The following is a 16,081-nucleotide window of genomic DNA, read 5'->3' as shown; positions in this document are numbered from 1 at the left end:
TATGTGGATAAATTAATTCGGCCCGAAAATCCAACTCACGAGCAAATGTATCCCTCCTACTTCCGATGAAAAAAACTCGGCCTAAAGCAGAATTCAGCCCATTTAGTTTCTCACGAAAAAGTAAGCCCACTAATAATACAGTCCACTTAACAGCCGTGAGAAAATCCGTACATGAATTTGGCCCACTCTGTTCAATTAAAGCTAATCAGCCCGCTTACCAATTCTTGACGAAGAATTCGGTCCACTAGTGAAATCCACGTAACATAGTTCCATCAACAAATAAGTCCACCTGTCATCCCTCAACTTTACGAGTACGTATGACATTCTTAATCCTCAATACTGGGAATCTCTTCCCCTCAACTGTTCAAAACCATGCAAAGTAGATCCCATGGCTGTAAAGCATGGGTGGTTTCGCTAACATGGCATCCTGGTCAGCATGCAGAGAATACAAATAACATGTGGGGCCCACATGTAAGTGGCCTAGCCACAGGAGATTTCATTGCCAAGCCGCACCCAACATATTGCCTCATGCCGGTGCTCCTCCTGATCACCCACACCGAGGCTGCCGCGGCATCGCGATGCCCTCAACTCCTCCCACCTCAATGTCCGCACTGGCCACTACACCCCACTCCCCGCTCAAGCAGCCCATCGCTAAGCACCTTTGCTACGGTGTCATAAACCTCAACAAGCCATCCAACCTCTTGTCGCACGAGGTCATCACTTGGAACAAGAACCTCCTCCACATCGAGAAGACTAGCCACAACGGGACCCTTGACCCTAAGGTCACCGGTAACCTCATCGTATGCGTCAATCGTGCTACCCGCCTCGTGAAGTCCTGGTTAGGTGCTAGCAATGAGTGCATCTGTGTTGCGTGCTTCCACGCCATTGTGCCCGACAAAACGCATGTCGCGTGCGCTTGAAGAGCTCATTGGTGCCATCTTCTATCGCTCGCCGCTCATCTCCACTAGTCCACCGTCAAGTGCCAGCTCCGGGTTCTAGATCACCACTTTGTCATGTTCTAGATCTCTTGCGATGCAGGTACTACGTTCGGATGCTCTGAGCAGTTCTGGATCATAGACGGCGACCTTGTCTCCTTCCGAGCAAGCCACTCCCCTGGATGACAGTGGGGATTTTTCCCCACTAGCTGACGAGGGCTATAGGGTTAGATGCATGCGTAGGAGGGGGTGTTGAGGGGCACAACTGGCGACGCGAAAGAGGGGGTGGCTTTGTTGGCACGGGGAGGGGACGACGTGGATGGGGTGGTCGGTGGCAGCCCATTGATATGGAGGAGACATGGAGAACAAATGGGGAAGTGAGGGAGAGAGGAGGAAGAAGGAGATGCCACTGACATGTGGACCCCACATATTTTTTTTTATTCTCTCCTTGTTGACTAGGATGTCACATCAGCAAAACTACCAATGCATATTACCATGGGACCTACTTTACACAGACTACACAGTTTTGAACACTTGGGCAGTAAAAGATTTCTAGTATTAGGGATTAGGGATATCATATAGACTCGACGCAAAGTTAAGCGGCGGAAGTGGACTTATTTCCACGTATTACCACACAAGTGGATTTGGCCCACCTATTTTAGTCTACGAATTAGGCCCACGTAATAATTTGGCCCACTAAAGTTGGCCCATACCACCAAATAGCCCACCGGAATAGGCCTCTGATTCCTCGCCACCTACTAGTTCCCCCCCTTCCCCTCGGCCTCCACTCTCCTGCTCTCTCTGCCCGCGTCGACCAGCGCCCAGGTCTCCACCTCCCGCTTCCCCGCGACGCGAGAGCCACCGGCGCCGCCGTCCTCGCCCGCCGCATCCTCGCCGGTGAGCGCGCGCACGCGCATCCTCCTCCTCACCATTCCTTTCCTCTTCCTGCCTCAAACTCAGCTTCTCCGGTAGATCTGAGAGCTTCTCTCCTTTTTGGCTTAAACAGCAGCTTTGTTTCGAACGAAATTTGTTCAGCTGAGGCTCCATCCATGCCGCCCGTTAGGTCCGCACCAGTGGCTCCTCCTCCGCCTCCGCCGCCGCCGCAGCAGAAGAAGCCGGCGGTCCCGGTGTCGAGGCCGTGGCCGATGTCCTTCACACCGCACCCACCACCACCACCGCCACCGCCGTGAGAAATCTCCCTCTGGAATTGGGATTTTGTGGTTTTGCATGTTGGTTTGTTTCTACTTTTGGTATAGGAGATCAGTTTAGGTGCTTTGAATTCTTGTAGCTTGTGGTGTGTGTGTCCTTTTCCGAAGGAATGGGGTGATGCTGAAATATGTTCTGTTTAAACGTGTTGGTTACATTGAATCTTTAAGTCTCATGATTCGAATGTTATTGTAAGCAGCCAGTTGTTCGACTCATATGTGCTAACTCTGTCTTTTTTTTTTCTAATAAGATTTACCTAACTCCGTGTCATTTTCATTGGTAAGATTGCCCGGCGTTCATTCCTTTATCTAAGAATGTTAGAAATGAGTAGTTGAGCTCAGATCGACCATTAGTGTCTGATATGGTGACTATATGCCAATGTCTATAAATGTGCATGCACATAAGCATGTTGGTGCTTGTGAAAAAACAAATGTGATTGTATTGGTAATGGGTTATCACACTTTGCCCTAAGTGAGGATTGATGCCTAAGCATTTCTGGGGTGAAGTTCGATACATCGTGTTGAAAATTTGGGGATATTTTAAGACCTAACATAGACCATGTTATTTCATGTGTCTCCATTGTTTCATGTGCTTAATGAATAAATCTATCAAAATGCCTAATGGTAACTTACATATGCGATCAAGATTGAAAGAAATCTATTTCTGAGAGCTAGATCTTGCTCCACTACAATACATGGATGCTCTTCCTTTTTTGCCTTTCAGAAGAGAGTTCTTAGCCGTTCTGCTCTTTTGCTCTTAACTTATCCTAAACAACTGATTCATTGTCTATTTATTTTCGTTTCAGAACTGTAGTGAAATAATGTTAATTGTAGATCAACTAGTTAATTGATAACAAATTACCTTGAACTTTTCATAGAGTAAATGCACTTCCAAGTTGAAATCAAATTCATTAATATTTTCCAAGAAATGTATGTGTTTCTTTTGCATTGATCTAGTGCATATGTTCATTTTGCTAACCAAGTCTAGTGCTCCACTTTTCCCAGGAAGCCAGCTGTTGAAGTAAAAAATGCCAGTCCAAAGAAAAGGAAACACTGTAACTGTAAAAACTCACGATGTTTGAAGCTGTGAGTATCTTCTTTTTTCTTTTGGGTGTAAAACTGTAAATGCAGTGTCATGTTTACAGCAAGGGAAAATATAGTGTTTTGAAATAGAGTACTGGATAACTTTTACATGTTATTTGCAAAAGGTAGGCTTCCAAGCAACTATTATCAATATGTATTCTCAGGTAAATGTTTAGTACCATCTTAAGAATCTCGAAACAGGTCAGTTATGATGGTCAATACCGGTAGGAGTTACGTTTGATTTTCCTTCATACAACATCATTAACGGTACCTAAATAGCTTCCTAAATGGTATGCCATGTACATTAGTGTGTGTAGTCAGTGGAAAGATAAGAGTATAACTGTTGCGTTGTGTTCATAGTAGGGGATTAATGTTTCCTTTTTCTCTTGTGGTAATCTTATTTCCTTTGCAGTTTGAGTTTGATGCACTTGTCTGCTATTCTAATTATAATTGTCCCGTCTCTGTGTTTTATAATATTCAATTCTTCCTGATTGCTTTTTTTAAGGCACATTCTCCCTAGGCAGACTGCTAGCAAACAATAAGTGCAACGTACTGATGTTTGTTGTCAGCTGACTTTATGATGATGAAACACCATCATGCCCATTATGCTTATAACAAGCTCACTAGCTTGATATTTGTTTGTTAGGTATTGTGAGTGTTTTGCAGCACGTGTATATTGTGATGGATGCCATTGTTCACCATGTGGAAACAAGATTGAGAATGAAAACATAAGGAAGGAAGCTATTGAAACAATTCTCCTCCGTAATCCACTTGCATTTCAGCCCAAAATTGAAAATAGTCCAAATACTGTAACTGTTCGAAAGGTACTACTATTCGCCAATATAACTCTTTAATATGACATACTATCTACATCTATACCATGTTGTAACCTTAAACCAGTGCTCGTTTTCCCCTTCAGTAGTTATCCTGATCAAATCCAGAAATATAATTCCAAAACATGCATGAGCTGAATGAATTTTATATAGATGAAATGAAACAAATTCACCAACAGCTCTGCTTTATTTTTTTGGTACACACCTTTCATTATCTTGCTTCGGTTGTGACAAGGACTTAAAAATGGCCATGATAGTGTCCCTCTATTCCATTTTTATTTTGATAAATGAGTTTGCAATGTAAGTTTCAATGTGGTTTACTGGTATGGTTTTATGCATAATCTCATACACCTACCCCTGATTGCTCAATACAGTCAGCATCCAGAGCTTTCATGTCATATTGACATTATTCCCTGCTTTTTATAGTTTTTCATTTTTATTTTGAATTCACGCACTTTATTTTGTCCTTGAATTGAATGTACATTTCTACGCAGGCACAATGTAATTATGCTCTTCATTTCATTTACACTGCAATACTAAAATATTTGTTTACATGGTTTAAGTAAAATATAAAATACCAAAGTGATCTTGGATTTGTGGGTAATGTTTTATAATTCTTAATGTTCCATTAGTACTAATTAATCCATTCATTTTTTTTAATGTCCTCTTGTCCCATCTTTTAGCAGGATTCTGGAAATTAAACACTAAAAATGATTCTAACTCCAATGTTTAGGAATAATTTGTTATTTCCCCATTAAAATGCCAAGTCCATTTTTTTTTTACCTTGAGCTACATGTGTTTATACAGTCTTATGTGACTTTCAGGATAATTCTGAAGCAATACCTCCGATACCAAAGCACAATAAGGGCTGTCACTGCAGGAAGTCAGAGTGCTTAAAAAAGTACTGTGAATGCTTCCAAGCAAACATCCTATGCTCTAAGAACTGTAGATGTCAGGACTGTAAGAATTTTGAAGGAAGCGAAGAGCGAAAAGCTTTAGTTCAAATGAAAAATGCATCTGATAGAAATCACATTCAAGAAGCAGCTAACTTTGCTCTGAATGGTGCCACTGGATCTTTAGGATACAAAAATTCTCCAGTGCGTAGGAAGAAATATCAAGAAAATTCCCTTGGAGAACAAATTTTGTCAGAAGCACAATTTCAACCGGTATGTTCTAATTGGTATGGCCAGCTGCAAGTTTTTGTGGACTAGAATTTGTTGTTACTGTTATGTGCTAGACTGACCATGCAGATGTTTCACAGCTTGCATCCTCTTGCACAGGATTTGGAGGGGATATTGCTATCAATTACCAAAGCAAATCATCTGAAATGATCTATAGGTAAGCGGAACTATATTTATATTTTCTCAAAGGGAATAACTCAAGAACAGAAAAAAAAAGGTCTATGTACTCAGATAAGCCATTTTGAGGTTCTTAATTCTTTAGTTAACATAGGTTACAAGTGTCCCTTCTGGCCTTTTAGATAGTTCTACTATGCCAATGTGTAATCTAGTTTCAGTGTGTCATGAGCTTCCTGTAACTAGTGCCATTTCAGATGGCTCAGCCTAGTACTTTAATATTTTTGAAAGTCTTCATGGGTTTATCTCAAAGGTTATATGGCAGCATCATTTAGTTATACTAAAATATGTTATATAAGAGGTATACTCTACCGCTTACTGTCTCTTCTTTTGATGAAATATAATATTTTCTCAGGTCTCCACTAGCAAACACTATCCCTCTTATTGAAGTCAATGATCTTGTCAAGAATGCGTTGGTTGCGTGCAGAAAGGCACCAGAAGCATTCCTCACAAAAGCTGGTACAGAGTCCTGTCTTCTTTTTTATAGCTAAATTATTCAAAACAACCTAAATTTGAAAAATCATTTGTTCCGTGTGAACGTGTGCATCAGTATTAAGAGGTGCGATGACATTTAGATGACACTTTGCCGTTATACTCTATTAGATTGTTTGGATCATTTGATTTCATAAAACACAATTTGGTATATGTACTTTGGAAGTTATTTTCCCAAAACTTTTATTTTTACTAGGATAAGGAAACTCATTTCTTAAGAGTTATTCGATTAAGTGAATCTCATTTTGGAAAGCAGGAAACCCTGTTTTATAGGAATACAAAACTAGTACTTTGTGATTTTAGAAAAACACATGCAACTAGATCATGATTTCGTTTATAGTGCAGGCAGCATCTCCAGAACCTGGTGGTATCACACTAAATAACATCCCACAATTTCCTTTTCACAGCCACTGTTCATTTTCCATTCCAACTAGTTTTTTCATATTCTCATATGCTACCTACCATTGAATGAACTTTTGTATATCAAGTGCTTCATGGAAATAAGCTGATCAACCATGAAAAAAGATGTTCCATCGGTTATTTTTGTCAGAGCAAAGATATCCATGTAACATGTGAAAAAATAGTTGGCTCAACCATGCAGTAAGCCATGCTTCCATGGTAATTGGTTGAATACTGGCAGCTCCAGATTCTCGACCAACAAAGTGGTTCATCTGTATCAAAACATTGTTTTGGTATAGCAGATCATGGACATCAATACATCATGTTAATAGAAGAAAAACATAAAACTTGTTTTTTTAACCACAAATTCATATATATATTTTTGTATTTTTCTAGGACATAGCGCCTAAAAATTTGCAAATAGTTTGCTAATTGTTGTGGGCTTTGAACTACATTTTGCTTCTACGCCAGTCTACTTGAATAAGAACGCAGACGAAAATCAGGCACATGCACATATCAAAGCAAACATCCAACTGGCCATAAAGAGGCAAAAAAAAAAAAAGATAGCGTAAAATTTCCGTACAACAGAAAATGGAGCAAGGCTGTGCCAGCACTATGAGCTTCAGGATAAATAGAAGTCGATGTATAAAACTTATTATATATAGTACTATATCTTTATTAGAGACAAAATGGAATGTATGGCATACGTCTATCACACTCATGACTCATGAATGGACATGACTTTCGACATTGATATGGTGATTGTTGTCTCATAAGCAACTGTACCTCATACTAAATTTTGTATACCACTTGTAAAAGGAAAACCTTATTTTGTAAGTTGTGTGTGATTAGGTTCACTGTAATTTTGTGCTCAAATCCAAATATTATTGCTCATATTTGCAGGCAATAAAGTGGAGATGCAAGCAGAGAAGCAATATCAGACAAATGATGAAATAAACAATGATAAGACCAAAGAGCAAAACTTGAAGGAAGCTTCTCTAAAGGACATCCAAAACAAGGCCTGTATAGATCGTCAGAACATTAATGGAACAGAGCCCCATCTAGCTAACTCTTTTAAAGATTCTAGGCCTGCATCACCAGGAACACAAGCACTAATGTGTGATGAAATGGATACTACATTCGGAAATGAGGATTATAGAAGTCCATTTGTGGTGCCTTCACGTGATCAGGATATTTCTGAGCTAAATGCTGATCAAGAAAGAATAGTATTGACAGGGCTGCGAGATTATCTTCGTGTGCTTATCACACGTGGAAATATAAACGGTGAGTGCAACTTGCTTACACTGTTATTGTGAATTTGTGATCCTAGATAGCACATCGTGTTCGGTTTGCTAAAATGTTAATTTCACACATACTTTGCCATGGCATAAGAGATCAAATATTATGATAAATTTAAAGACTATCAAATCTTTGAAAAAATAAGCAAAGCTTTCCTGGACAGTTAGAATATATGGACATTGACTTCAAAATTTCATTGATCACTATGGATGTTTATGATGAAACGCAGAAATATTGTTATAAAATAGCTCCATCTGAAAATTATATAAGGTTAATAATTTTCCATGATTGTATCTTCTTTTGTCGTTTTCGTATAGTCCTCACATATCAGTATATTACTAGAAAATAGCATTTCTAATTCTCTAGTGATTTTTTTTTCTGCTTTTACCTTTATTATTGGAATGTGTTGGTTATTAGACCTGCAATATCTTTAATTTGATTGCCTTTCCAATAAATCTGAGAACCTAATGGTCGGTGCCACAGCAACCAAATTCTCGTTAGAGACAGCAATGGAATTGGATTCCCGGAGGCATCATGGAGCAACAACTGTTTTTTCCCAAGACAAATCTATGTCTTCCAGTTGTCCTGAAACCCTTGGAAATAATCAAACATCTATGTCAAATGATGAACAAAAGGAAAAAAGTGGAGGTTAAGTAGTAGTATTAGATACACACTGCACTGTAAATGATCACCTCTGTACATGGATGGATAAGATAGATAGTATAATCCTCGTTGCCTAATTTGGGCAACCGGCCTTTGTAGAATCGATCATTGTTCATTGAGTGTAGCAAAGCAACACTTTCACTGATGTATTGATCAATTCAATAAAATGTCAATTGATTTTTTGGGTCTTCGAAATTGTCTTTCTGGGAATTGTGAAAAGCCGATGTCACTAGTGTCGATGGGGGATACCCGTAGACCGGATACAGAGGGTATTGGGGTCCGTTGGAACGAGAATTTACGTAATACGACATAAAACAAACAAAAGGCGAGGATTATACTGGTTCAGGCCCCTTGATAGGTAATAGTTCTAATCCAGTTGGTATGGGATTATATGATGGAAACCACAGATTACAAAGGGAATAACAGAACTTGATAATACCGACGAGACCGTAGTCGAGTTGGTCCGACTAGATCTCCTAGTGACTTGGGTCCTGTAGGCTCCGACTCCGTAGGCTGTAGTGGGTATGTTGGCGGTGATATTCGATGCTTTAGGTCCTGCCTAGGGGGTCCCTTTTATACCGCGGGTCAGTTGATCTCCAAGTAGGACTCGGAGATATCGGACCCCTCACGATATGATAAAGACCTAGTATTGTCCGAGTAGAACTCTTTCCATCCGTAGATACCATATATATCACATGATAGATTTCCTTAATGTATACGGAAACTATCCGTATACGTGCGGGTATACCGTATCTGTATACAATGTACATCCAAGGATAGAGGGTATACCTTATCCGTAACCCTGACAGTAGCCCCCGACTTCTGCTTAAATGAGCTCATGTCATCGATCGCGACTTCTGATGTCGGAATTGTTGTCGTTCTCATCTGGTCGATCTCGGTGTGAAAACCGTAGAGACGAAGAGCCATCGACAACACCGCATGAAGTTCAACGGTCATGAGTGAATTTAAATTGAAGTCTAAAAACTGCCGCGCGCAATGGACCCAGGATTTTCCAATGGCAATCTCTCTCCTTTCCTTGGGATACGCACTGTCGGAAGTGTACCTATTTAAAGGGATTTTGGGAATCCATTTGAAGTCTGTTTGCCAAAAACTCTCCTGCTTCCTAGCGCTCTTCGTCTTCTCCGCTTCCCGCAAAGAAAACCCTAGCTCATTTCCTCCGTCTTGTTCTTCGGTGATCCTCCGGCGGCAATGGATCTTGAAAAGTCTACCTCCACCATCGCGTCCATGAAGAAGCTGCAAGACGACGGTGCCCTCCCTGGTCGGGGGACCATGCAGAGGGAGGCAGGAGGTATAGAACCTGAACCCATCTTGGGCCGCATGGTTGTGGTCGAAGATTATATTTCTTGCGGTTTTATTCCTCCGCCTTCCGAGTTTCTTCTTCTTGTCTTGAACTTCTATGGTCTTTCTTTGCTTCACTTGAACCTCAACTCCATCGCATTCTTTAGCATCTTTTCTCATCTTTGCGAGGCCTACATTGGGGTAGATGTTGGCGGGTGTTAAATGTCAATTCTATACCGCCAACATTTGCATAAAGATCAGATAATAAAACATCCAACATAGTGATAGGTGCTTAATCTCACATATTCCACAAGTGTTGGTGTATATTTGTATGCAGATGATAAACCCCGGTGTTGGGAGAAAAATCGGACTAAAGTGAGGAGAATTATGCATCCTTACAAGGAGGGGTTGTGAACTTTATCAAAACATTAGTGAATCAACCCAAAACTCCGAGAAATGGACAGAGGAGAGCCCAGGGAGTCCACCGACTGAAGGTGTCACGCCCTGAAGTTTCCCCCTTTTCTTGCTAAAAAAATTGGTTAAATAAATTGCTCGAAGAAATTGTTTAATTAACCTAGAGTTGAATCCCTAATTAATCAATGCAATTAATAATCGGAAATGGCGTGGTGGAATTTTTCTTGAGTTCCCCATGTTGCAATATATTAACAGGATTTTTAGTGGAATTTTCAGAGCCTTGGAAATAATTTTAACCAATTAAAAATGAGCAAGTGCAATATTTAACCCTCAGGAAATCCTTTTTCCATTTCCTCCTTTTTCTTTTCTTTCTTTTTCTTTGTTGGGCCGTCGGCCCAACCTCCCTCCCACGCGCCGTCCTTGCTGGGCCGGCCCGCTCCTCCCCTCTCCTCCCTGAAGTTCTCTCTCCCTCCCTCTCTCTCTCAAGCGCCGACAGGTGGGCCCTACCTGTCGGGTCATCCCTAACCTCCCGCCGCCGCCGCCTGCTCCAGCCGCCCACGTCGTCCGCCCACTCCGTGCCCACTCCGTGCCCCGCGCTCGCGCCCACGTCGCCGCCCACCTCCTCCACCTCTCCCGTGCGCGCGCGCCCGTTTAGAGGCCGGGATTCGGTTTGAATCCCGTCTCTCCTATCTCTCTTTTCCTCCCCACTCCCCCACGTCGCTGGCGCAATAGGGGCCATCCCCGGCCACGTCCACCCCTTCCTCACCCATAAAAACACTCCCCCAAACCTCCTCTCCCATTTCCCTCACTCGCCGCGCCCTCCCGTGCTTCCTATCGTCGCCGCGCCGCTCTCCCGAGCTCCGCCGCTCACCGCCGCATTTCAGCCGCGCACCGCCGCCGCTAGAGCCGCCGCCGCCGCTAGCTTCGTCGTTGCGCGGGTCATCTCGGCCACCGCCTCGCGTCGCCGGAACCCCACCGGAACCCTATCTCCCTCGCGAGCCGGTGAGATATCCATCCCCCTCCGTCTCCGGTCAACAATGGTGGCCGCCGTGGTCACTTACCCCACCCCTAACCCATCTCTGCTCTCTCCTAGGGTGCCACCGCCGCTCGTCCGCGCCTCGGCATTGCCGGTCGTCGCCGCCACCCTCGTTTTCCGCGTCGGTTGCCGCTGCCCCCTCTAGTGAGGACTCCCTCCCCTCCTCTCTCCCTTCCCGCGTGCGCCGCCGCCGTTGGCCGCGCCGCCGCTCCGGCCGTTCGCCGGTCGCCGTCGGTGGCCGCGCGCCGCCGCTGCCGCACCATGGCCGGCCGGCTTGAGCTGTGCCGACCCGCCAGCCGCGCCTCCTTTCCGCCTTGTGCCGCTGCCCGTGGGGCCCGCGTGCCGGCGCCCCCTCCCTCTCTCTTGAGCCGCTGACATGCGGGGCCTGCTTGCCGGTGCCGCCCCCCTTGCTGACGTCAGCCCTGGGGATTTATTGCGCAATAAATTGATTAAGGACTTTTCTTTGTTAGTAAAAACATAGATTATCTTCTAAAATTCATAAGTAATTCATCCGAGCTCCGTTTAAGTCCATTCAAGTCTCAGTAAATTCATAAAAATCCCTAGAATCCATTAAAAATGGTTTTGTTTCCTGTTTCAGTAGTCTTATAGCATGTTTTGCTTGTGTGCTTTGTTTGTCGCATAGATCTCGGCCGTTTCGTCGATCCGCGGTTTCTCGAAGACGTTGCTAAGGTCTCATAAGTGCGAGAGCAAGGCAAGTCATGCATTACAATTGATCATATTGTACCCAATTTACAAATATCCCGCATTTCTGTTAAATGTTACATTCTTTTACAATGTCATGTGGGATGGGTCCCCTTACTCAGCCATATATTGTTTACCTTATGCCATTGATAACATGGGTATCAAAATGACTAGATGTTGGTTTAGGAAATGCTTAGCCATGCTTAGTTCAACTAGTATACAAATGGGGATCACATTATTGCATAGACTTTGACTATTAGCATAGCTTTGGATTGGTGCCACCGCAATGGTGTTAGTTAATTAAAATACACTGAATGGTGGGCTGTGGGTGCATGGTTTTGCTGGTCGCACCATGGCAATTAAGGACCGGTTCACGGGAAACCCTGGGAGACTTACCGTGTTTACCACAAGCGGGAGTGGGTAACTGCTTGATCTAAAATATAGCTCGACCCTTTCCTAGGCATCGGTGGCGAGGGTGGGCGTGATGGAGTTGGGTCGGTCGGGGTGTCCGGTTGTCTAGCTGCCGGATTCACCGCGACTCAAGAGGGGACCGTCCACTGCCTTTTGAGGGGTGGGGGTGAAACCTTAGCGTGGTGTGGATGGTTAGGGGAGGGTTATGCGGAGGGTCTTGTCACGATTTCCCCCTTCGCAGTATCATGGTGATACTTCGGGGCATGGCGACATGTGTGGAATCGTGTCTTGTGGGTATAGTTGTACACCTCTGGCCAGAGTAAAACTATTCGAATAGCCATGCCCGCGGTTATGGGCGATCAACCAGATTCACCGTGATTAGTCTCACCCCTTGTTTAGCTTAATGAACTGGTGTAGTTCAGGTGGTTGGTTGGGCCTATTGCAACGTGGTGTAGCGTTGGACAGTGATTGGTTAATATTGATTAATTACTACAATTGTTTTACTGCTTTCAACTACTGCTTTTAAATGCTAGCTTTGTGCAAATGAACCCCTAGCCTCCTTTGTTTATATCATGCATCTTACCTCCTTTTCCGGTATGACTTGCGGAGTACAGTGGGTAGTACTCAGTCTTGCTCTCTTTTCCCCCACACTAGAGCTGAAGATCTTCCTAGTGGGAGCTGTCCTGTTGAAGTTGGTTTCGTCGCTGCCGTCAAGGATTGCCTGTGGAATAGAGTCGCCCCACTGTAGAAGTCAAGTTTCCAAGTTTAGCTCGTTTTATCTTTTCCGCTGCATTTGTAATCTTTTATATTTTTGTAAGACGTGGATCTGTATGTCAACAATTGTCGTTTGTGTACCCTGGCTGGTCCTGGACAGGGATTTAATGCACATTCAGCCTAGAAATTCTGGTTAGTGAATTTCTAGGCGTGACAGAAGGCCAGGCCAGGAGGGCCCAGCCCAGGTTCGGCTAAACCCCTAGGTTCGGCCGAACCCCCTGGTTCGGCCGAACCCCCCTAATCACCGTTGATCCTGGGGTTTGGCGTGGACGCTCCAGATGCTCTCCCAATGACGGTTGCGGGGCAGTTCGGACATTTCCCCTTCGCTAACCGTCATACCTACCTCTATATTAAGGCTTCACTTCCTCACTTTACACATACACTTCCAAGCTTGAGCTGAATTATAAGAGTCCTCCCTGTCCGGCTACGTAGTAGAGCGACATCTGGGAACAACGGGTTACCAATGCCTGAAGTATTGCGTTAGGATTAAAATTAAGCTTTCCCTAGACACTGTTTCTCACTAGTCAATCCTCTCTATCCTGGCCTATCATTTGCTTGGTGTCTTTGGATGAACCGGAGGAAGCTCTGATCACACACGTTCTCTTGGATTCCATACCCTTGGAATACTCCGTAGGGGAAGTGCTACATCGGTATATCCGTGCGCTTGCGGATTTTATCTGTAATCGTATCAAATACCAACAGTAGAGCCCTTCCTTGATCTCTTCTGCTTTTACTATGAGTTGCGTTGGATGGAACCCAACAGGGTATCTAGATGCGTTGGATTCCGACTTCGGGATTGTCTGAAGTCGCGTTACATCCCCTTCCAATGCCCCTCTTCTCGCAGCAAGTGGCGAGCGAGATGGTTCTATCTTTAGATAGAGAACTCGGATCCCGTCCTTGTTGTCCCTAAAGAACAGCCAAACAAAATCCCAGAGTGGACCACCAAACCCGCCCTGACTCCCTCCCTCTAATCTTTCATCGACATCATTGATGATCTCCGAAAACGGGGGTTGTCGGTGTACGAAGTCGCTGCCGACTTCGTAGATAGGCGGATTCAACCGCTGCAGGCCCGCGCCCATCCGGCCTTTGATTACTCTAGGCCAGAGGACACGACCCGGGTCTCTCCTCGGGGTATTTTTTTCTCGTATTTCTAATTTTGTTCCGAGTGCATCCGTTTCTCCTGACTTATCGAGTTCTCGTTCTCGATTTACAGGTCTGGACAGTGACACCGTGGAACGCCGTGTCGGACAGGTGATGATGAGCGCCCCCTCAGCGGCGGACGACATCCCCGTCTCTCTTTGCGAGAAGAACCCGGCCGAACGCATCGCTGCAATTAATGTGAGTGTACTCGATGATTCCTTTACATCTTTCTTCTCGAGATCGCGTTGTGACTTCAAGTTGTGCAGGCTCTCCCTCTGACGGACGTCATCGGGCCACTCGTGGACCACCAGGCGGCAGCGTCGTTGAAGGAAAGCGTCGCCAAGGAGGCGTCTGACATTGTTGTTGCTGCCACCACGAGTGGCAGCAATGTTCCAAAGAGGGGAAGGAAATTCTCCTTCGTACTCAGGACCCATCGGAAAGCGACGAACTCTGCGGTAAGCCTCTCTCTCGTTCTTTAGCGCGTAGTCGGAACGACTTGACCTCACCCCATTTCATCTTACTCAGGACTCGGACGCGTCCCCTCTGCCTCAGCGAAGGCAGAGGTTCGTGACGATCGGCGAGAAGTAAGTAAACGTTCTTGAAGTCTTTTCATTCTCGAAGTTTTGATCGCCTAGCCTCATGAAGAGAAGGCAAATATTCGCAGGATGGCGCGGGCGAAGGTGGCGCAAGGCAGGACTGATGCTGCTTCCAGCGCGTCCCCTACGGCAACCTCGACAGGATTCGTGGTTACCGCTAAGGACCAGGAGGTGACGCCGAGTAGCCCTGTCGTCAGCCTCGTGCCTACCCGGAGCCTGTCCACCGACGCCCTCACCTGGGGAGAACTCCAAGCGGAGATGGAGCGCCTCCTCCAGGCCGGTGCTTGCGGCGTAGGTTGCGAGATCGAGGAGGCCAGGGCGGCGGCGTTGTCGGCAAACCAGCGTGCCGACCAGCTGGCGCGCGACCTGGCGGAGGCTCACGAGGACCTCCAAAAGATGAGGGAGCTGGTGGCCGGCAATGAGATGCAGTGGCGTGGACTTGAGCACCGGATGTCGGAGCTCGAGGGCCACATGATCGACATCCGCGGTTCTCTGCGGACGTCGTTCACCAGCCTGCACTAACTTGTCGGGGAGTGCGGTGTCATGACTACTATCCCGGCGTACCCCGATGAGTTCTCGCTGACGTCGTCGCTCGCGGAACTGACTACGGCGATGGAGGAGATCCCCTCCAAGCACGTGACCAGGATCGGCGAGGAGACGTCTAACGGCATCTATACCGGAGCATGCCACGTCCTTGCGTGCATGAGGCTGGCGCATCCCGATCTAGACCTTAAGAGAGCTTTGGATCGGGGGGCCGCCGATGACGCGCGCAAGATTATGACGGAAGAAGTCGGTGACTTGGGGGAGTCCGTCCTCCCCCTTTTTGAAGAGTAGGATATCTTCATGCTGTAAAACTATTTGTGGATCCAAATTGCTCTTATCTAAACAGCTGTTTCCCTTGTTTCCTTAGCATGTGATTCCGAGTACTTTGTTGTCATTGTAGAGATGTTGATATCGAGGATATCCAGCAGCACGGGCAGCCCGATATGCCGGTGATTGTTCCGGCGCTTACGCTCGAGCCGTTCGTGCCGCGGGAGGAGATCAGTCAAAGCCCGTCCGCGGAGGCGAATATGGCAATGATGTCCCAAGGTTTGTGTCTTGGTCTCCTTCACTCCTTGTGTTTGGATTGACTTAATTAGCCGTGTTCTCGGAAGAGAAGAGTAGCTTGACTCAGTCCTTTCCGTGGCGGGCAGACTTCGAGAACATGTTGGCTGACCGAGATCGTCGAATCCAATATTGGAAGACGAAGCTCGAGGTGGCCGAACTCGAGAAAACCATGGTGGAGGTGAAGAAGGACCAGGCCGTGGAGGCTCTCCGAGGTCGCGAGGTGTGGTTCAACTCGTATCTCAAGAGTTGCTGCACGACGATGGCGAGGGTTTGCAAGGAGCTCCGAGTTCCCCGCGGAGATCCCGAGGAGTCGGCGGCTGGTTATATCTCGTAGTTGA

The 16,081-nt window shown here is 45.5% G+C and overlaps 1 protein-coding gene across 1 annotated transcript; it reads left to right on the top strand.

Annotated features, from left to right (window-relative positions):
• The first annotated feature begins 578 nt into the window (after positions 1-578).
• Positions 579-15,546, top strand: LOC9267410 (protein tesmin/TSO1-like CXC 6). Its single transcript, XM_066307283.1, has 13 exons — positions 579-843; positions 1,698-1,832; positions 1,971-2,121; positions 3,146-3,226; positions 3,870-4,047; positions 4,881-5,222; positions 5,318-5,394; positions 5,767-5,870; positions 7,206-7,586; positions 14,114-14,238; positions 14,307-14,495; positions 14,566-14,624; positions 14,705-15,546. The coding sequence occupies exons 1-13, from the start codon at positions 579-581 to the stop codon at positions 15,156-15,158; spliced, it is 2,541 nt and encodes an 846-aa protein (XP_066163380.1). The 3' UTR covers positions 15,159-15,546.
• Positions 15,547-16,081: the final 535 nt, after the last annotated feature.

This window comes from Oryza sativa, chromosome 2 (assembly GCF_034140825.1).
Source record: "Oryza sativa Japonica Group chromosome 2, ASM3414082v1".
In the NCBI taxonomy this organism is placed as follows: domain Eukaryota; kingdom Viridiplantae; phylum Streptophyta; class Magnoliopsida; order Poales; family Poaceae; genus Oryza; species Oryza sativa.
Note: the sequence above shows the minus strand (reverse complement) of the source record. Positions and strands in the feature narration are given on the sequence as shown.